The 21,349-nt window shown below is 36.9% G+C and overlaps 2 protein-coding genes across 2 annotated transcripts; both read left to right on the top strand.

Annotated features, from left to right (window-relative positions):
- Positions 1-1,564: 1,564 nt before the first annotated feature.
- LOC113501102 (enhancer of mRNA-decapping protein 4-like) lies at positions 1,565-6,771 on the top strand. Its single transcript, XM_026882120.1, has 8 exons — positions 1,565-1,901; positions 2,541-2,676; positions 2,929-3,082; positions 3,467-3,632; positions 4,155-4,302; positions 5,248-5,422; positions 5,936-6,159; positions 6,434-6,771. Exons 1-8 carry the CDS (start codon positions 1,571-1,573, stop codon positions 6,612-6,614), a joined length of 1,515 nt encoding a protein of 504 aa, XP_026737921.1. The 5' UTR covers positions 1,565-1,570; the 3' UTR covers positions 6,615-6,771.
- A 1,452-nt stretch (positions 6,772-8,223) lies between these two features.
- LOC113501104 (reticulocalbin-2) lies at positions 8,224-18,980 on the top strand. Its single transcript, XM_026882123.1, has 7 exons — positions 8,224-8,612; positions 8,799-8,946; positions 10,833-10,983; positions 12,508-12,585; positions 13,029-13,149; positions 15,531-15,654; positions 16,507-18,980. Exons 1-7 carry the CDS (start codon positions 8,414-8,416, stop codon positions 16,673-16,675), a joined length of 990 nt encoding a protein of 329 aa, XP_026737924.1. The 5' UTR covers positions 8,224-8,413; the 3' UTR covers positions 16,676-18,980.
- Positions 18,981-21,349: the final 2,369 nt, after the last annotated feature.

Genomic DNA, 21,349 nt, shown 5'->3' with positions numbered 1-21,349 from the left:
GTTAATAACGAAAGCGATGCCTAACTCAGTGATGTTTGTGTGTACAAATGCTGTAACCTCAGAAATTATAGGTTAGTTAAGGAAAAGCCTTTTTAAGATTTGACTTCTTACGTAAATTCCAATCGAATATTAAACACACAGGTTGTAGCGTAAATGCGTAATCAGAACGAATATGCATTTTCGGTACACCTTTTATAACTCTTTTTTATTTTAACTTGTTTTCTTCTTCAAAGTTAGTTTTTAGCCTTATTTTATTTAAATGTGACTTCATTTTATCTTGTTGCTTTTTGTTTCATTAGTTATATGATTCAATTGTATATATCTAGTGTTGTCAGTTGATACTTAAAACTAATCTATGGGATTTGCGTGCAAAGTCCTATTTATTAAACTGCTATAGATTGAGACAGTATTCAAACAACTAATTTAACTAAAAAAAGTCAGAAACCGTTGCTTGTAAAATCGTATATCGTGAAGTAAAAAGTATTTCACTTACCGCAACAATTCAGTTAGCATCAAGACAATTTTTCATACATTATTATGTCTGAACCTATAGCAGATGGCATTAAATGCAGCCTCTTTGCTTATTTAATTTTCTTAGTGTATGATAGAATGCTGTGTGTGTGTATGATTCCTCACTCAAATGTCCCGATGTGGCGTTGAACGTTAAAAGGGACTATGTGTTATAAAATACATCCATATGATGATAATGACAATTTACATACATCAATTTTAATTAAAGAGAAAACACAGTATCTCTTAATTCTTGAGTTTTTCCATTAAAAACGGCCTTTTGATAACTTCAGTCTAAAATAATTCAAGTCGGAATCATATTCTTGTATCTATTAACTTAAAGTCCTAACAGTTGCTATTCAGACTTGAATATACCAGCCTACCAGCATTATAACAGCCTTTAGTCAGGCTGTTGCATCTGTGGAAGTGGGACAGCATACAACATGTTGTAGATTGGCGTTTCTCTTCCCCAACCTCGGCGACATTACTTTTAAGAAATGCTGGTAGTCATTTATTACGGTTACTCCACTCGGCTGCCAGTCGCCTAGTATTCAACGTGACAGATTCTCTTAACAATGTGGTACTGTATTGAGTGAGGATTCAATGTTATTTTTTATAAGATTATATTATTTTTGTCGACGCTTTAGGTAGGTTCTCTTGACATTGATAGTATTACTCTAAGAAATACATATGTACATCAATAAATGCGTATTTGATTCGTATATTTGTGTTTTATTTTCTGTTCTTCATTTCATATGATTGCACATAAATGCTGAATTATTTAACAGATTATGCATACGGGGGTTAGCTATTTCATAACACCAATTGATAGAAATACTTCTAAACCCAGCAATTTGTCATAATTAAAATTTAGGCTACCAATAAAAAATATTATCAACCCTAGCCCTTTCTTGAAACTCGGGACTCTCAGATACCGCTGAACCTTCTTCTAATTCAAAGTTTCGAAAAGTAGTTTTAACAATTTAAAATATGCGCCAACTTTATAAATAACTACGGCGCGAACAAATCTTAAAAAATGAGGGTTGACACAAAATAATCTATGTCGAAATCTTACCCACCCTCACAATATCACATGCTTAGTAACATCACAACAGCATACAGTGAACATCTAACCAACGTATCCATGGAGGAAATAAGGAATAATCCCAAACGGAGAAGAAGTCACTCTCTGAATTCATTGCATAGTGATGAGACCCTTGAAGTGCGATTGAAGAATGAACCTTACGTTCATCGCACTAACAGCGGCTCTTCGGTCGACTTTAGCATGCACTTGGATTCGGAGGAGAGGCCTATGGATAGTGGCATCTGTGATAGAATGTTCGAAGGTGATATGCTGGTTGTGTTGGAGCAGAAGATTGATCGGCTGAATGGTGAGTACTTAAATTATTGACATAATGACACGAAAAGGGTCAAAGTGCATTCGATTCGGACACAAAGCTCGTTTCGATTCTGTCTACGGGTTTGGATATTTAAAAAAATCGTACTGGTATATTTTTAAACAAATGAAAAAAAAAAAATTTGTTTGTAATAATTGATCCTGAAAATCGACCCACTGACCAGCGATTTCGAAGAATAGAACGTAATTTGTTGAATATGACTGAAACTAATAACAAAATAAATTTTACAGCGACTTTTTGCTTGCAACTTTGTTCATAATTCAATATTTATTTGTAACGTTAAACGCATTTGTTTCAATCAGCATTAACGCAGTACACTCACAAAAATGATAATTTTCACACCGTTTTTTGTAACATACGTACATTTATATCGTGATGGTGATTTAATAATTCGGCTATCAATAACTAAAAGAACTCTTGAAATAGGACCAGTACTTTCTAATATTAACGCATTCAAACAGACGAAACTCTTCAGCTTTACAATTTTAGTATAGATTTCACACCGCACGCACACCACTCCCTCCTTCCTTATACCAGCTGATTGCCAGGTCTTCCCGTCACCTTTTTTCATTGTCTCTCGCGGCTCTACAGTATAACTGTTTCCCACAACAGAAATGTTCCTGGAGCAATCCCGGCTGCTGACTGCCATGAAGGAGGAGATCCGCAGCTCCAAGGTTATGATGGAGAAAACCGAGTTTGTTCACAACCAGATATTGGTCGATATGCTGAAGAATACTATTGCGCAAAGGTATGACATATGTCGGAATGTTTCCTGCGATTTATTTCTAGTGGTTTTATTCGATTATTTACTTTTCATCATTCATCATCATCATCATCGGCTTCAGCTCTTACGAATTAATTTTTTGCACTTATCACAACTAGTTTTTTATGAAATAAGTTTTTGTTATGCCCCGTATCCCTAGTTGAAGACTCATTTAATTCGATCCAGCAATCAATGAAATCAATAATCTACGTGTTTCATATTTGTGCAACCTTACAGAGTAAAAAGTATAGATATGGTTGAGGCCAATGGTGATAGCAATGAGGCAGTGAACACCCGCGCCAAGACCCTGCTCGACGCCATCGAGTCCAAGAAAGAGGCGGCCATCGACTTCGACGTCAGGGCCAGCCTCATCAGCTTTCTGCAGAGTGGGGTAAAAGTACTCTCAATTAAGAATGCTTGATAACGAAATATAAGAGGTATTTACCCAAAGTTAGTACCTACGTATTATATCTATAATGCTAGGCTTTATCTGTCACATTCCCTGCTGAGCACAGGCTTCTACTACCTACGCATGTAGGGAAGGTTTCAGTATTGGTCACCACGTCATCTCACTGCGAGTTGGCGATTGGGACCAATTAGGCCAATGACACAAATCGTAACAAGTGGCTCATATGTAAATGTGGGGGAAAACGCACTCCTATTATAGCCTGTTAGAGTCTGCCGTACGGTACTTCTCAGCCTTACTCAAGGCAAAATCAGTGGGTTTTTCAAGGTAAAGCCAGGTGCATATTTCTAAAACAGTGTTTCCAACTAGGAGCTGAAAGAGCAGATGGTACGTGCGACCTCAGAGTCAGTTCGTGAGCTGATCGCGCGCTCTTTCAGGCGCGATGTGTCCACGCTGTACCTGCCCGTGCTGGAGCGCTCGCACCGCCGCCTCATCGGACACATACACCGGATCATTGAACAGGCGTTTATTGAACGTGAGTTGTTCATACTACATATAATTTTACTGGTGGGAATAATGGCTTTGGACCCGGCATTGTCTGCTTGGCAGTACCATGAATGACATTGCATGATATTTTGGAGCGTTATTTTTTAGGGCGCAATGGAACTGGATCAGGGTCAAAAGTTTTATTGCTCAGTTAGTGCTACAGAGGGAATAATATCTAATATAGAGGGAGATTGATAAGTTGGATTGTATTTGAATATCAAACAACCACAGAGCATCCAACGTCAGGCATCCTGGGGCCTGGAGTTATGCCGAGCCTAGTTGGCACAGTCGACAGCACGCGATATTCTTGTGTTCTTCGTTTTCCACTGAATTCGAATTCTTTTTTGTGCTTGTCAAATCAACTTATTTTCTTTTTTCTAGTTTTACTTAGGTAGGTACTGCAGATTAACCTTTAAAAACTCACGACAGTTATAGTTATACTCTGTTCATTTCTGAAGTGTAGCCTGTAGCCTTTCTTTCCATAATAATGACAAAAACTATCTTCTCATAGTGGAAGACAAGTCGTCCTCCCTGTTTAAGTCCGTGTACAAGACATCGGGCGCTCTGCGGCGGGCGCTGGAGCGGCACCAGTGCCTGCTGGAGGCCTCCGCCGTGCCCGACAAGAACATCATCAGCACGCTGCAGGATACCGTGGAGGAGTATGTATGATTTATTTATTTTTTAATCGACACCCGCATTCGTCATCTAATCCTTGTGTCACGAGGGGTTTCTCAAACATACAAATCACGCGCTCAACAACAACCAAACTCAAAACTAGCATTCGTGGATGACACAAATGCTTGTCCTTCGCGGAGATCGCGTTCGCATTCGGCTACCCGTGCAGTCAAGAATTACTATTAAACATTTCTGTTACTCAATGTTTTTTTTTTTGTAATAGTACTTACTTTTTTGTAATTGTAGATATTTCTGCTGCCGCTATGACAGCATATGGTGAATAAACGCTATTTGTACGGAACGGACTCGCACTTCACCGGATTTTACACCGTAATAAATAATAAGAATTAAGAAATAGTACTATAATATCAAAGTACCTAACTACCTAAATGTGTTGAAATAGTGTAAGATAAACTATGTGCAATCGCTCAGTCTTTAGAAAGTTGTCCGGTTGTCTCGTGTAACCTGTTAAATCTTAGCTTCAAAACAGATTCCTTTAACGTTACAACAGACGTTTCGATCAAAACTGTGCAGTTTTTGTTCCTTTTCAGGGACCCTATTACTAAAGGTCTCTGTCCGACCCTCTATCACCAGGCTGTAATAGGTAGACAGTTTCAAGTTCAATTTTCATTGTCTATGTATTTAAAACCGGGGCTAAGCGAACAACGTGATATTTATTCAGTTTAACAAGTAATTGCTGTTTAACTGCATCAGGATGTAATTTTGTTATAACATGATTCCATTATTTTTGCAATGAAAAATTAAATAACTCGTAACATTGGCCATAATAAATAAATTCAAACAACTCAGCGTAATCTTCTATTCAAGTCATAAATTGTGACAATTTATCGTCATGAGTCATCATTAATCTATATGCACAGTCATCATAATCTTTTCACCTCTAAACAGTAATTTCCTTTTTTTCATAGGTTGTTTCAAAAAGAGCTTAAAGAATGGCGGAAGAACTTCACGGAGATGTTGTCGTCTCGCCTGCAGTCACAGCCGCTAGCCGATGCCGCTGTTGAATTTGTGACACCGCTGGACTATGCTCCTCTGAAGACACCGCAACCGGCCAGCTGCGAAGTTTCGATCATTGATCAGATGGTAATCTGACCTCTAATCACATAGCTTAGTGATTTAACATATATACTTTATATTTAAGACAATTAAACCTCTCTTATTGAATGTTTTTTGTCTTACTTTACGGTACTCGACTGGGTAGATACCCTGTCGGGTACCACCGAGTACCCGACAGGGTAGGAACATTACATAATGTAATGATAATAAATTATAAAATATTCTATTGTAATTGTACCTATAAGGTATTATCAAGTTTTTTACCTCCTAAGACTAGACATTGTTTTGAGTCCAGTGAAATATTTGAGTAGGTATTAAGAATTTAATTTGTTTGGATATTTCTGATATGCGAAGTTCATCCTTAACAACAACAGGAAAATCCATTCACAATTTCGGTTAGCGCCCCCCGTTCAGAAAAACAATATAAATTTGCCAAATGCAATGTACCTAATCTTAAATGTACAAGTTCTTATTTGTACGTAATACCTACTAAACATAAAAAATATGTACTTTGTATAGCTATATTATAATGGTCTATAGATGCAAAAGGCGCTTATCAAGAAGAAAATTGAGGATGGTGACGTGAACGGATCGTTTGAGCTGGCGCTGTCTGCTGCAGACCTGACCCTCGTGCTGGTGGCCTGCAAGGCCGTGGACCCAGCCAAGCTCTTTGCCGCTCCATGCAGCTTGAAGCAGCACGTGTTGCTATCGCTGGTACAGCAACTAGCCACAGACATGCTTCAGGAAACATGTATCAAATGCGTGTAAGTTTAAAAATTGATAAGGGTGTCTTCGAAGACTCATATTATTATACCCTTCAGTAATCTTGAGTTATTTGTGAACTTCTTTCTCAGTCTTAGGCCCAATGCTGCGCAAAGTCAAATTCATTCTTGAATATCCCACGCCACTAAAATTACCGGTTCTGCTTCATAACCTTTTGCTATATAACCAAATTAAACAACCGTGACTAAATTGTAACAACGTATACTTATTTACAAATGCACATTGAACAGTACTCGTAATAACTATATTTTACAGATTCATGGAACAGGCAATATTAAACTTAGACGTTGGCAACCCTGACACTCGCGCGCATCTCCCGCTCGTGGTGAGCGAGGTCCACAAGCACTTGTCCAAGTTCCTCGCGACTTACCCCAACCACGTCGCCGGCAAACGAATCATGTTGATCGTGATGGCTGCTAACAAATTATTACTATAAACAATAAGAAACAAATTATTTAAAATTATAATTAAACGGTCTTATTCTGTCAATAAATTGAGTTTATTGTACAATCGAACAAGACCCGAATGAAAGTCTGGATTGAACCCCTAAATTGTTGATTTTTACCTGAATAAACAGGAGTGATTACGAAAAATATTCTTGTTTTATTGTGTCCTTACTTACCTATTTGCAATATCGCAGTACATAATTCAGAGTTTGTAAACATTCAATTGATAAGCATAGACTTGCTGATAACTTTACTCAGGTGTCGGTGTATCGGTGGTCTCCAAGTAGTAGTTATTTATAGGAACCTTAAAGTTACAAAACTCAACAACAAAATTCTCGTGTCCTTAAATGTAAAATTATGCGACCGGCAAAGGCGACAACGACGTTAGTCCCTTACGCCAGCCAGCTACTACTTCGTTTTAGATTATCGGTGGCTTTTTTAAATAATAAAATAAAAAGAACTGCCCTCTACAACTCCGCCTTCGCAGTTCCTTTGTGCTCGCACACACGGGGTTGGGGTCTTGGCCCCAAGACCGGGTAAAAGAGGAGAGCCCTGCGTCCCGTTGCCACACTCTGTCATCACTTTTGATGGGGCTAGAACGCAATGGGGCAGAATATAGGTACGTTTATGTACCTAATCCCTTGGGTTAATAAGTCGGGAGCCCCAGTTTGCTTGAAATTCCAGTCTTTTAAATCTCAGATCTTTTAAGTTCCTTCAGATATGAGGGTCGAGGGCAATGAACTGCAGATCTTGTGATTTCGGTATGGTCGCCTATTACCATATTATTATGGAGATTCATTAGAATTGCTCAGTGAAAAAATGTTCTAGTTGATGGTTTTTAATATTGTTTTTGACCATAATTGCTGGTACTTCATGACTGTTCCGAGACGGATGATTTGTTATTTGTTTACTGTAAACCTTGATGAGTTTGGGTCTAGGTGCATAGCATACAAACCTATATATAGAGCGGCAAGGCTACAACGACAAAAAGCACTGCAGGTAAAGATAAGCAGTAATATTATAAGCACGTTTCGTAGATAATACCTATACAACGTTACAATGTTTTATTACCACAATATAGGTCATCGTTCTTAACGCGCAAACACGCAGTGCCGATGTTTTCTTCATTATAAATATAGACTTGATACGAAGTAACTAACTATAAAATAATCACCTAAATACTACAAACCCAAATAAATTATACTTAAGTATTTTGTGTTACTTTGTATTTTAAAAGCCATGCTGAATGAAACGTGATGGATCATCGAAGATGTGAATTATGAAAACCAGTTAGTGCTAGTTGATTTGAATGTCGTATGGTATATCTATAAAATATTATGTTACAACACAATCTAAACAATGCGCATCCGCCCAACCCGTCAGTCTCCGTCGTCAACTGAATACATCGCGTGACGTTCTGTCCTCATTCCATGTATAATATAAACAACGTTATTTCAGACTATTATTGTTTGTTATAAATAAATGCATAAACAGTCCCAGATAAGTTTACATCCACATCGGGTTAATTAACTGTAATTTATTAATTATCAGAGATAAAATCTTTTTGCAGATTTTTTTTTATTCCTGCAAAACAGATATAATTTTGTATTGGCAACACTACAGTAAGTGCCATCAGTGCCATCAATCAAAACTGAATGCATTGCTCTTTTTTCCTCCACGAATGTTATTTTTACAAATAAACAATAATATAATGAAATTTGCATAAAGTATTTAACGAGATTTGTAGAGTACAAGTGAAACACCTTGTAAAATACGTGCGTGCATCAAAATGTTTTTCAAATATTTGTTGAGTATACTTTTGGCTCACAACTTGTTGTTGTCGTGTGCGTCGGCGGCGGTGCACGGGCAGCACGGGCACAGCGTGGACACGCTGGAGCGGGACTCAGATGGCAGCTTCCGCGCGCGGGACTACGAGCACTACGGCGACTCCGGCCACAACTCGGAGTTCGACCACGAGGCTATCTTAGGTACCCAGTGTGTTTTACTGCTTTTTTGTGTGACGTAGGCCGGCCGCTACCTGCCTAGATTTTGCAACAGTTCGCGCAGTAGATAAGGAATGCGATAGCGGTCGGCGCGCGCCGCGATGACGGTTAAGAACGCTCTGGTGGCACTGGTGCCTCTGGCGCTCGGCTTCACGTATTACTTCTCGATAGGGAGCGTGCGCGAGGCTGAGGAGTTCGACAAGCTCAGCCCCGATGAGTCCAAGCGGCGCCTGGGGCAGCTGCTGCCCAAGATGGACCTCAACGGGGACGGCCAAATTGACCGGCAGGAACTCAAGCAGTGGATACTCAAGTCTTTCATGTGAGTTATTCTGTGTTATCTCAATAAGTGGTATAAATATTAATGTAGTGTTGTACACTTAAGGTAATTTCAAATATCTAAACAAACATAATTTAATTAAGAAATTACTAGACTAGGTTCATGTAGAGTAATATTTTGCAGTCATTAATTGCAAAATACTATTATAAAATACAAATGAATGTGAATAATAAAAAATTGATTGCATTTTTATGAACCATGCTACATACATGTGGTACATCAGAACTCATTAGGTACCGGACTTGTAAACAGTATACAATTTTTAAAACCAATAAGAATCAAAATATTTAAAATTTTAGTCTACTTGTAACTCAACATGAGTGCTAATTACTATTAGCACTCAAGTTGATATATATAATATTATAATATACTATAAACTAGTTAACAAAAAAAAAACAAGTTTCATACACCTAAACTTTTATTGATACAAATACAGTTTTCTAATTGTAGTTAATTTCATGTTTGCCTTGTAAGTTTGACCTAAAATAATTTTCAAATTGCCTACATCTTAAAACTATCCATTCAATGTTCTTGAAATATGGAATAACAGATGTGTTTACAATATTTAATCATTTCTTAATTAAAATACCTTATACTGTCAGAAATAACTTATTGCCAAAACAAGTATTTATGTGTTAATTAGCAGGATGGCCACGTAACTTATTATAATTATAAATATGTGTACAGTACATTTTCTTTACCTATATTTGCATAAATTGTTGTATTTCAGAAATTTCAATTTGGGTTTAGCATTTTGTGAGAAAATAATTCTGAATAAAAGACAGGCCTCTTTTGTTTTACTTCAATTATATCATAATCATGATGTGTCACAACAGGAAGGAAATGATTTACTCTAAAAATAGTCCATCCATTCCGAAGGCCTAACCCAGTTTGGTTAACCTGTGAAATGGAAATGTATTATGTAAATTAAATTACTTAAATTATATTCATATTATTTATCATCATTCATCTATTAAAATCTCTTGTTGCATCTACATTTCACCGATTATTTAAAGTAAAGCATGCAAAGCAAAGGAAGCAGTACTGTAAAATATTTTTAGCCCTTTGCATCCTGACCCATGTCACAAATAACTATGAAACAACCTAACGGTACAATAATGTTTATTGTATTACTAAAGTACTTGAAATTCTCCATCTTTTGGATCGTGATTGTACACACTTGCCGGCAAATTGCGTTGAAATCCCGTCAACAAGTGTATCATTGATTTACGATGCCTATTGTGAAGGTTCACGTACAACTGTTACACTGGGTTATGCAATGACGCGGCGACAAGAGTCGCATGTTGTACAGATAAGATGAGTAAGGAAAGTTTATTTGAAAAAGCTGTTTTTAGTTTTGGTATATAATATTATTAAAATAATATTATAACGCGAAGTTTGTATGTATGAATGTTTGTTACTCTTTCACGCAAAAACGACTCCACGGGTTTAGACGGAACTTGGTACACAGATAGTTTATAACCAGGATTTAGGATAGTTTTTACCTGGCTGTTATGTTCCCGTGAGATTATTTTTTATTTGTAGTAGGCTTTCCCGCCGGCTACAGCTAATATACAAAAATGTCTGAAATTGGGAAGGAAATGGCACGAATATAATTAATAATTATCATATTGTGATCGAACTTTTTTCAATACGAAAATACCGCAAGCACTTGCTGCCTGCTTGCGGTATTGTGTATGTTAAGTGTAATCAGCGAAACAGGTTGCAACGAATGATTTAAAATTTTAACACCATTTTATTATTATTAAACAAATGTAATTTATAGCCACCAAGCCGTGAAACAACGACTTGCTTCACTAAACACATCAACTTAACCATCACCATTGACCTTGAGCTCTCCTCACCAGTAACCTGTCCCGCGAGGAGGCTCAGGAGCGGCTGCTGGAGGCGGACGACGACCGCGACGGAGCCGTCACCTGGAGCGAGTACCTCCACGACTCGTTCGGCGTCGACTCCGAGGACGATGTCGGCCCTGATGACACTGGCGACTCCGGCATGGTATGATTTGGAACTGGTACTTATAGTTTTGAGATGTGGGCTCACTACGTCACTAACCCGTGATACTATCCGAAACTGTGATAAAATTAACATATTACGTATAGAGTGATAATGCTCCGTAACTTTTTGTCGATGAGACTTTTTGCTATTTTGGAAAATGTGAAAAATACATGACTGTCATTTTTTATTCTATAGACTTTAAAAGTATCGATTTTGCGCATTGTGCCTTGCTACTAAATCTGTAAGGAATACATCTTCTCCAAAACTTTGTAAAATATCATTACCATAACTCACACTTGTGCTTTACTATCTAATGATATCAATCCTATTAACGAACATTCCAGTCGATATTCGATAGATTTGAACATTGCACAAGTAAATACGAATCGAATTGAAAGCGATCAGGATATATCGGTTGCAATAAATAACTTGCAATGCCTCTACCACGATCTCTTAAAATAATATAGGGTACTACAGTTGTCTACGTGTTGAATTGCTATGCATTGCCGCGCACCGACTAAATGCGGCAGACATTGCACGGCGGTTCAGGTTTAGTCAGTAAGAGTCTGACACTAGCCGCATCCTCCCCCGAGGAGGTGGGTGTCCATAAGGAATCTCCCGCCTAACGAAAGAAAAAAGAAAGTACAGTTGTCAAAACGTGACATCGCATGATCGACGTCTCTTGTCCATAACTGCAATGATATTTAAGCTTGTAGTAACCCTCTATGCAATATGCGTGTAGCAAGGAACCGCCAAGGAACGAGTTTCGTATTGAATGCAGCTCCATTAATCAATATTCTGTAACTGCAAATGAACTGGTATTGAAAAGCGCGATGCAAACCGTTTTTATTATATCGCTTTTACATTGACGAGGCGAATATAAAATTGATGAACATTTACAAGCATTTGTCACGGACTTGCAAGTTTATCTTGAATATATGAAATTACTCATTAAAAATTACGAAAATTGATTTGTGTTAACACTTATATTATTGTATATATGCTATGTATTAGAAATTTGAGTAGGAGGGCGCTTGACAGCCTGTGACTGCTGACATAAATTTTGAATTACAATGTAAACAACTGCCCGAGTATGGTCAGCATCAAAGTTCTGTTGGACGGTAGTGAGTATGGCAATGCGTGCAAACCTTCATTCGCCGAAAAACACCCAGACCTCATCCTAATTTCGTAAAAGTCACTGTATAATACTGGCGCTTTTCAAAACGACTTCAGTGGTTATTTCATGTTTTTCCAAGTGGAATTTAAGACTTGAATTGACTTATGTAACTCATTATTCCCTTATTCCAACAAGGTCACTTAATAAGCTCTCAGTAGGATGAAGTCCATTTGTCTTTTATCTGGTAAATTACATCATAATCACGTTTTAACACGAAACCCGGCGTACTTAACCTAATACTTGCCGTCGTAATGTAGGTGTAGGTTGTCAATGCGTATTAAACTCACCTCGTTGCTCTCATCTGTAAATAAATATTTTTGATTTTATCTGTTTAATGTTTGTTACAGTTATTACAAGAGGAGAAGTCCATGTGGGCGACTGCAGATGCGAACAGCGACGGGAAACTGGAGGTGGATGAGTTTGAGGTCAGTTCATACGAAAGTATTTATAAATAATAAATTTAATTAGTAGATTAAGTTAACTAGATTTATTACAAGTAAAAACCTTGCTTGCCATATAAAAAGTTTGTTTCGGCTGTCAAGAAGATCCTTGATCCATGAGATAAGGTCTACATAGTCTAAATAGTATTTAGCACAGAGATTTTAGATTTTTTTTAGTTAAGAAGATTCAGGGGTCGTATTGTTATAACAAAGAAGTATTTTTGCAGTTTGGGCCGAAACTAGTCGGGCAATCCCGATAAATACGTAAACCCCTAAATAAACCGATGCAAGTAACATCTTCACTCGTACCATGAGTAACACACAGCCGAATTTCAATAGAAATCTTCATGAACTTTTCTTCTTCCATACCACATAAGGTACATTTTTGTGTACCCCCATAATTATGAGTACTCTATATCCGTGTACAGGTGTTCACAAACCCGGAGGAGCACGAGCAGATGCACCAGTACCTCATCAACCAGACGCTGCGGGAGAAGGACACCAACAAGGACGGCAAGATCGACTTCAACGAGTACGTCGGCGATAGAGGTCAGCACTGAGCACTTAAACTTATAAGTACACATGGCGAAAAAACTAACTGCACGGATAGCCAAGTGGTTGAGGTAATCACGCCAAACACACTGCGCAACGTGACGCGGTTTCGATCCCCGCGTAGGACAAGCATTTGTGTGATCCACGAATGCTTGTTCTGAGTCTAGCTGTCTTTGTGCATGTGAATTGTGTGTCTGTGAAACACCCCGCGACACAAGGATTACATTCATGAGCGTGGGAGTCGTTCTTCTTTTTAAATAAATTCTGTTTAAATAATATTTTAAACAAAACAAATGCATTCATTAGAAATTATCTAAACCTCGTCAATTTTCATTACTCTAAGCTAACTGAAAGGTCAGGAAACTCGAATTTTCTTTTTTTTTTTTATTCTCTAAATATGTTTAACGAATGTTGAATGTTTTAATGAAACTTTACCTGGTCGTTTCGCACCTAAACCATCTGGCTGTGTAATTTCATCTATAACCGTCAAACCGTTTTTAGATTTGTTACACTTAACAATATATAACAATCAGACACTTTAATTTTATTTGCTTACTTCGATAACACGTTAATATAAATATCGATGATAATTTTCCTCGTTGTATACACAACGATATCAATACCTCTTAATGTAATATACTAGTATCGATATGTAGGCACAGTCAACTGACAAAAGTCGGATTGGATTTACTAAAATGTAAGATTTAATGTATTATTTTTTTAACTATGCCTAAGATGACGAGTCTTTTATAACTGTACTCATTGAATTTGATTGCGTTTTTTGCAGTTTTGAGAAACTTACTCAAAACTGTACTGTGAAGCTGACTCCCGAATTGTTATTTATTTATTTACACTTCTTATACATAAACAATGTACAATGGCGGAGTTAATGCCTAAGGCATTCTCTGCCAGTCTCAGGTTTTGATTCGGTTCAGAAATAATGATGTCGAACCAAAACAAGATCGAGTAGTAATCTAGCGTTATCATAGTCATTAGTTATCGACCTAGCGTAGTTTCAACTTACGAGTACGAGTTGGCATCGGGTTCCACAGCAGAAACTCGGACTCAGTTCGATTGCAGGTACTCTATTTTGTTGAGAGTGAGAATTAAGAACATTTAAGTCAAATGCACAAAGGCACTCAGACTCCGGCAAAATTTTGTGGATCACACAAAGGCCCGTCCCACGCAGGGATAGAACCCGCGACACGTCGCGCACTCTTGGCTTGGTGACCCCAACAACTCGGCTATCTGTGCAGTCAGATTTAAATCAGTTCTTCTTGGTCGACCATACTACATTTCATATTTATCACGGCTACAGCTATCTGCGCGCATTTCTCCGGCCTTTACGCCCACCTCTCGGTTCAAATGTCGACGCCTTACGACTGACTATTTATGAACATAATGCGTTTATTTGTCCTACTCAATTCTGAAGATAACAGTTTGCTAATGAGTTTATATGTCAAATGTTATTATTAGTGCTAAATTGATAATGTGTGCATTTATTGAGGACATTTATTTATAAAGCTTGTGTAAACTGAATATAATCACAAGTAATTGGTTGTTACGTATTAACAAATTCTTCTAACAAAACAATCACTCAATCTTTAAAGTAGAATGAATTTTCATGTATATAGCGAAATGTAGAAGAAAAAGGCCCTTGCCCAATAGTGGGATGTCGGCTATCCCAAATCCATTCACACAACCCATACACATATATGCCCAAAATAGAATGATCTAGCAAGATATATTCATCCACAATTTAACGTACAGTTAATACAATCACTTTTCTCCACCGAAATCTAGATACCCATTTGACTACATGTTTAATATCTTGTCGTTCGACGCAGATATCAACAGGAAATAGTATTTCTGGTAACAATACTAGCAGTGTGTGTGGACTTCCGTGCCGTAAACACAGAAACCGCGTAGTGTTTACTCAATCTCCTTCATACAATTGTTTGTAACAGAGTACAAGATCTTCTGTATACGTGTCATACGAGAGGACCAAAGTTACCAGGCAACTTTTGTCTCCGCCATACAAATTCATAAAAGCCTTAAAAATGTATTACGATATCGCCGATTCATAGAAAGTATTGCCTTCAAATTTTAAAATCTTTAGGATGCTATGTTGCTTTTTTAAATTCGACTTTGGACAGCACCCTGATTCACCCACCTTAGTCCGCTGTCTGAGAGTTCTTGCTGCGGAGACGAATCTTTTAATGAAAGCCTTAAAATACTTCAATGTCAACGATCCATAGCATATCTTTTTGGGATTTCTCTTAGTTTTTCCATTAATTGCACTAGCCATTTGTCAACTCTGAAATCATCCCACTGCCCCATGTCGGTGTTAAATTATAATAAAAAATATTCTCCGACAGGCGCTCAACAAGACAAAGGCTGGCTGATATCGGAGAAGGACAAGTTTGACAACGACCTGGACTTGAACAAAGATGGAGTCATCGACGTCACCGAGATCCACGCCTGGATCATACCCAATAACGAGTAAGTATACTTGCTGTACTATAGGACGACACCCTAGGACGTGTACAAAGCGAGCGGCATACTGTGAACTGCTGTGATAATAAAATGCATAGTTTAATCTCATTGATTACCACACTTACAATGCTGCTTCGCCCCCTCCCTCCTTCCTGTGTATAGAAACAACGAAATCGTTTTGTTCATTCACAGCACTGCCATGTAACTTGTATCGTTTTCTGCCTACCGTGGATAATCGCGAAACGAATCGTAACGTGTTCTCAGTAATGTATGTTGTTTGCCTACATTACACACTGAATCAATTTTATCAATATTCTGCTCCAATATTATTTCTATGTAGAGATTTTTATGGCTTCAAAGAGATTTGAACGGCATGTCTTGGTGCGTTGAACCACGAGTCCTGTTTGTGTGTTTAATTTTGTAAGTCGATCATGCGTGCTTTCATCCTATTTCCTACTAATATTATAAACGTGAAAGGTTTTATGTATGAATGTTTGTTCTTCTTTCACGCAAAAACCACGGAACGGATTTAGACTACCTTGGTATACAAATAGTTTATAACCAGGAATAACACATAGATTAGTTTGTTAGCCTGAATTCTCAAATGAGAAAATGTTAAAAAATAACTTCTATTATTAGAACTGTAAAGAAAAAGAGAAGCTTACGCACACATACACACTCTGAATTATGTACAAGTTGTTACATGGAAGCGTAATTGTAACTATTATACATGACACAAGGCTTAATATTAGTTATACAAATATTAAACATAACTATCAACTAAATATTCTTATATAAAGTTGATCTTATAAATTATTTTTGATGCTTTACACTAAACAATAATCAATCTATAAACAGAGAGATAGCTGAAGAGGAGGTGGACCACCTGTTCGCGTCAGCTGACGACGACCACGACGACATCCTGACGTTCGAGGAGATCCTCAACCACCACGACGTGTTCGTCGGGAGCGAGGCCACCGACTACGGCAGCGACCTCATGGGAGACCACTTCGACGACGAGCTCTGAGCCCGTGACCCTCAGGCCACCAGGTCCCACCACATAGGGCAATGTACTTTATACATATCGTATAGCAAGCGGCAATTCACTTGCCCCTGACTTGATACCGACAGGACATCAGTTTTTGAGGCACTTAACAGTATTGCTGTGTCTGTTGTGACTGCTTTGAGGTAGCTAGCAATAGACAGATATTTGAATAAATTAAAGTGGCATGAATCGAAGGGTTCAAGTTCCTAATGATATTGAAGTTAATTTACCTCTCACAGCGTAACCAAGTTTCTTTTCTTTTCTTGCCAGTAAATGTGTCAAGTAATTTTTATTGTTGGTCACCCTTAGCTTTTTATTGCTTGGCCATTTAATTGATCGTTAACATCACGCTCAGTCAAGTTAGTTGCCGTTAGCTATACAAGTACTTTTAATGAGACATGTAGTAACATTACGTTTTTGATGGCTCGCATTCGCTTGTCGGGTGAAAGTTAATACGAATCTAAAAGTATGCGTAGTTCAATCAATGATATTTTGTTAAGAACATGCTCAATTCACTTTCGAATATTTTTACAATGAAATTAAGAATATAGGTAAAAGTGTACCCGAGATAAGACCGCGTGTCACTATTAGGAGATGATGATCTACATCCATTTATTTTGCCAATTTTCTTAATTTTTTAGTAAATCTAAAATTTCATGTTTATTTAATTATCTCAAACACTACTGTGTACCAGCATCCAATGTTTTCTGCATTTTATGGCTATGAATGTAAAAATGTATTAATTATAATTTTCCTGAAATCATACGTAGAGCTAAAAATAATTATAAGGGACAGTAGTTAATGTCAATGAAAGTGTTCAAAATTGTTCACTTATTCATATTTGTTCTGGTATTTAATTGATTCAAATGTTTTTTTTTATTTTAGACCGCGGCCTAATTATTTTGTTAGTTTTGGTGCTAAAAAGATCAGTAACACGAATGTGTGTTAAGAATTCTCATTTTTTTATGTGATGTCAATTATTATGTATTTTTGCTCGACCTGTGTAAACATGTATTAAAAATATACATAGATAAATAAAATATACCAGTACATTTCATATGTGTAGTAGTGCAGTATAATTAAAAGTATTAAAAATAACTCTACTCATAATAATTTTGAGCCATGCGCCATCTATAGTACTATTTGCATAACCTATATATGATAGTGTTGCCATGAGACCAAAAAAATAAATTCAATATTGTACAAAGCTATTTAATAATATCGAATGATATAAACTATTTTAAATTTCATTTTGCGCAACCATGCATTATGTCAATACATAGACTAGTCATAAATTACTAATATATTTTAAGTGGAAAAGGCTGATTGTTAGTTACGTCTAATGTCAGGTTCTGAAAGTTTGCGATGATACGGACAAACTTTAAAGGCATGCGTGCTTTTCGATAACCTAGCATTATACGTATCAGCAATCAGTTCTTTAAATAATGTTCATCAAGCATTACATTCAATCGGCGAAACAGAATCTCGGCAAGAAATTGTAATGTTTTATATACATACTGACTAATAAATAAAATGTACTTTTATAAACTAATCGTACGACAAATTTATTGTTATACAGAAATTGATACACTTAATTGTGGAAATAGTTGTAATTAATGTTAGTTAAATACTTTTAAATGACGTAACAGATACCTAAGTTACTGTTGGCGCTATTTGGGGAGGCCTATTTCCAGCAGTGGAAATCTATAGGTCGAGTTGATTGATTGGAAAATGAAATAGACGAAAATATATACAGCAGACCAATGATTTCTATGAATGTCATTTTTTATTTGTTACGTGACCTTGACTGTCAGTTCCACGTTATTGGGTGATGGAAGTTCTTCGTAGAAATGTTGGTAAGAGGGCTTCCCCTATTCCCGTAAATACAATTAATCTTCGTTAAATCTGCCTGTTTACGTATAAGTAAATTGGGATGATGGCTGGGACGACGCGCGACGGTGGCTAAAGTAAAAATATTTTAGGTTGTCAGAAAGGTTATTGAACAGTATTACACGTATTTAAAGAAATACGTAACCATTATAATAAAAATTGGCATCATCCCTATTATAAAGATTGAAACACGCACAGAAACTCTAATGTCAAATTCGTGTTTAGTCATGTTAAGATTGTTATTATAACCATTCGTAAAGAAATTATATAAATTCAGTGTGTACAGTGAATAGGTTCTGAGTAATGTATGTAACAGTAGTAAAGTGCCATAAGTACTTACTGGACCAAGTGTCGTTATAACTGTGTATCATGTTCGTCAAATAAATTATTTATTGTATACAATATTTTATTGTTTCTCCTATCACCTTTTTTAGCTTGTCAGATACAAGACAAACATTAACATTTGTTTTGATTGTTTGTTTCTCTAATAGAACTGGGATGATAACTGTGTCAATGTTTAAAAGAAAATGGATCAGTTTTTTTTTCGAAATTTGTATTTTAAACAAGCAAGGGATAAATAAATAAAACACTCAAAAGTCATCCATTTACAATGTTTTTTTAATCAATATAATAATATTCTTAATAAATCCAAAATATTTACACAATACAAAAAACATACAATACGACCATGATCGGCGTCCGTGGCCAGCCGCGGCCAGTGCTACTATTACTAACCAATTTCGGGGAACTGCTTGCAACAACTACTCTATTCAGTTGGTTTAAAGTTCAATATTGACTGCCGCTTCCTTAGCCGCAACAGAAAAGTAAAGCCACAGAAGAGAATACATTATAAAACGTAACATTTTGAAAATTATTGTTTATAAATTTGTATTTAGTAATAAGTTGTGGTAGTAACTGGGTTAGGAAGCGGCGCGATCAATGCTGCCGACGTTGTACCGCTCTGTGGCCCCTCGCCCCCCCCCCTTCCCACCAGCTGGAGGCAAACGGAAAGGGAGGGGGGGGGGGGTTGCCTCGCAACAGACTACACATTCACTACAAGCTTTGATTAATATACAAATGCTGATGTACAGCAACAGTTAATTCCCAACAATCACGACGGGCTCGGGATGTTTATAAAATCTCATAGAGTCAGTAAACTGACGCGTCAGACTGCCCGTCTCGCTCAGCTGTTCGACGTTACCTACCTCCTATAGATAAAAATAAATTGCTAAGTAAGATGATGCAAGCTTTTTTGTGTTATTCATATTGTTTAATACGTACCATTTTTTGTTCTATTATAGATTCGTAATGTAAATTGTGTTTTCATGTTTTTTTTTTACAGTGAATATTTGAGTAATGTATGTAACGTAGTAAAGTGCCATAAGTACTTACTGGACCAAGTGTCGTTATAACTGTGTATCATGTTCGTCAAATAAATTATTTATTGTATACAATATTATTGTTTCTCCTATCACCTTTTTTAGCTTGTCAATATTGTGCTAATAGAATAACTGTGTCATGTTAGAAATGGATCAGTTTTTTTCGAATTTGTATTTAAACAAGCAAGGATAAATAATAAACACTCAAAAGTCATCCATTTACAATGTTTTTTATAATAATATATTCTTAATAAATCCAAAATATTTACACAATACAAAAAACATACAATACGACCATGATCGGCGTCCGTGGCCAGCCGCGGCCAGTGCTACTATTACTAACCAATTTCGGGGAACTGCTTGCAACAACTACTCTATTCAGTTGGTTTAAAGTTCAATATTGACTGCCGCTTCCTTAGCCGCAACAGAAAAGTAAAGCCACAGAAGAGAATACATTATAAAACGTAACATTTTGAAAATTATTGTTTATAAATTTGTATTTAGTAATAAGTTGTGGTAGTAACTGGGTTAGGAAGCGGCGCGATCAATGCTGCCGACGTTGTACCGCTCTGTGGCCCCTCGCCCCCCCCCCTTCCCACCAGCTGGAGGCAAACGGAAAGGGAGGGGGGGGGGTTGCCTCGCAACAGACTACACATTCACTACAAGCTTTGATTAATATACAAATGCTGATGTACAGCAACAGTTAATTCCCAACAATCACGACGGGCTCGGGATGTTTATAAAATCTCATAGAGTCAGTAAACTGACGCGTCAGGAGCTGTCCCGTTCTCGCTCAGCTGTTCGACGTTACCTACCCTCCTATAGATAAAAATAAATTGCTAAGTAAGGAGTGATGCAAGCTTTAAAGGAAAAAATACGATTTAACCAAGCGATACTGACTGCGTACACACTGTATAATACATATTGCTAATATTTGCGTCATTCTAAATCAGTGTAAGATGTAAAGACTGGATTCAGGAGAACAAGCTTACGACTTGGAACATTGACAAGTAGATGTGAAATGATCAAGTTTACAGCCTAATATTATCGACATTTTCTAGCATTCGGGTTCCGCAGACCCGAGTGACCTCCCTGTATGGAATGCGATTATAAAAAAGGATACGACAATAATGACCCCACCGTTTACATTTTACTTATAAAATATAAATTATACAAGACAATATACATAATAATTAATAATATGTATAGAACAATTTATCCATCGAATAATTAGTGTTTTAAAAATAACAATATAACTTCCTAACTGAGAAGTGTAAATCTATTTCATTAACTATGCCATATCATATTATTTTGAACTAAAATAATGAATTCAAATATGTGTCTAAACATTTCAACGAGAATTCAATTCATTTTATTATTATTTCTA

The sequence above is a fragment of the Trichoplusia ni genome, chromosome 15 (genome assembly GCF_003590095.1).
Source record: "Trichoplusia ni isolate ovarian cell line Hi5 chromosome 15, tn1, whole genome shotgun sequence".
NCBI classification, from domain to species: domain Eukaryota; kingdom Metazoa; phylum Arthropoda; class Insecta; order Lepidoptera; family Noctuidae; genus Trichoplusia; species Trichoplusia ni.
This window is presented reverse-complemented; position numbering and strand designations above follow the sequence as displayed.

Excerpts from the sequence above, each read along its gene's own strand:
- LOC113501104 (XM_026882123.1), top strand. The coding sequence starts at position 8,414 with ATGTTTTTCAAATATTTGTTGAGTATACTTTTGGCTCACAACTTGTTG. Across the intron at positions 8,947-10,832 it reads TGGATACTCAAGTCTTTCAT|TAACCTGTCCCGCGAGGAGG; the intron begins GTGAGTTATTCT and ends TCTCCTCACCAG. Across the intron at positions 13,150-15,530 it reads CGAGTACGTCGGCGATAGAG|GCGCTCAACAAGACAAAGGC; the intron begins GTCAGCACTGAG and ends ATTCTCCGACAG.
- LOC113501102 (XM_026882120.1), top strand. The coding sequence starts at position 1,571 with ATGTCGAAATCTTACCCACCCTCACAATATCACATGCTTAGTAACATC. Across the intron at positions 3,083-3,466 it reads TCAGCTTTCTGCAGAGTGGG|GAGCTGAAAGAGCAGATGGT; the intron begins GTAAAAGTACTC and ends GTTTCCAACTAG. Across the intron at positions 5,423-5,935 it reads TTTCGATCATTGATCAGATG|ATGCAAAAGGCGCTTATCAA; the intron begins GTAATCTGACCT and ends AATGGTCTATAG.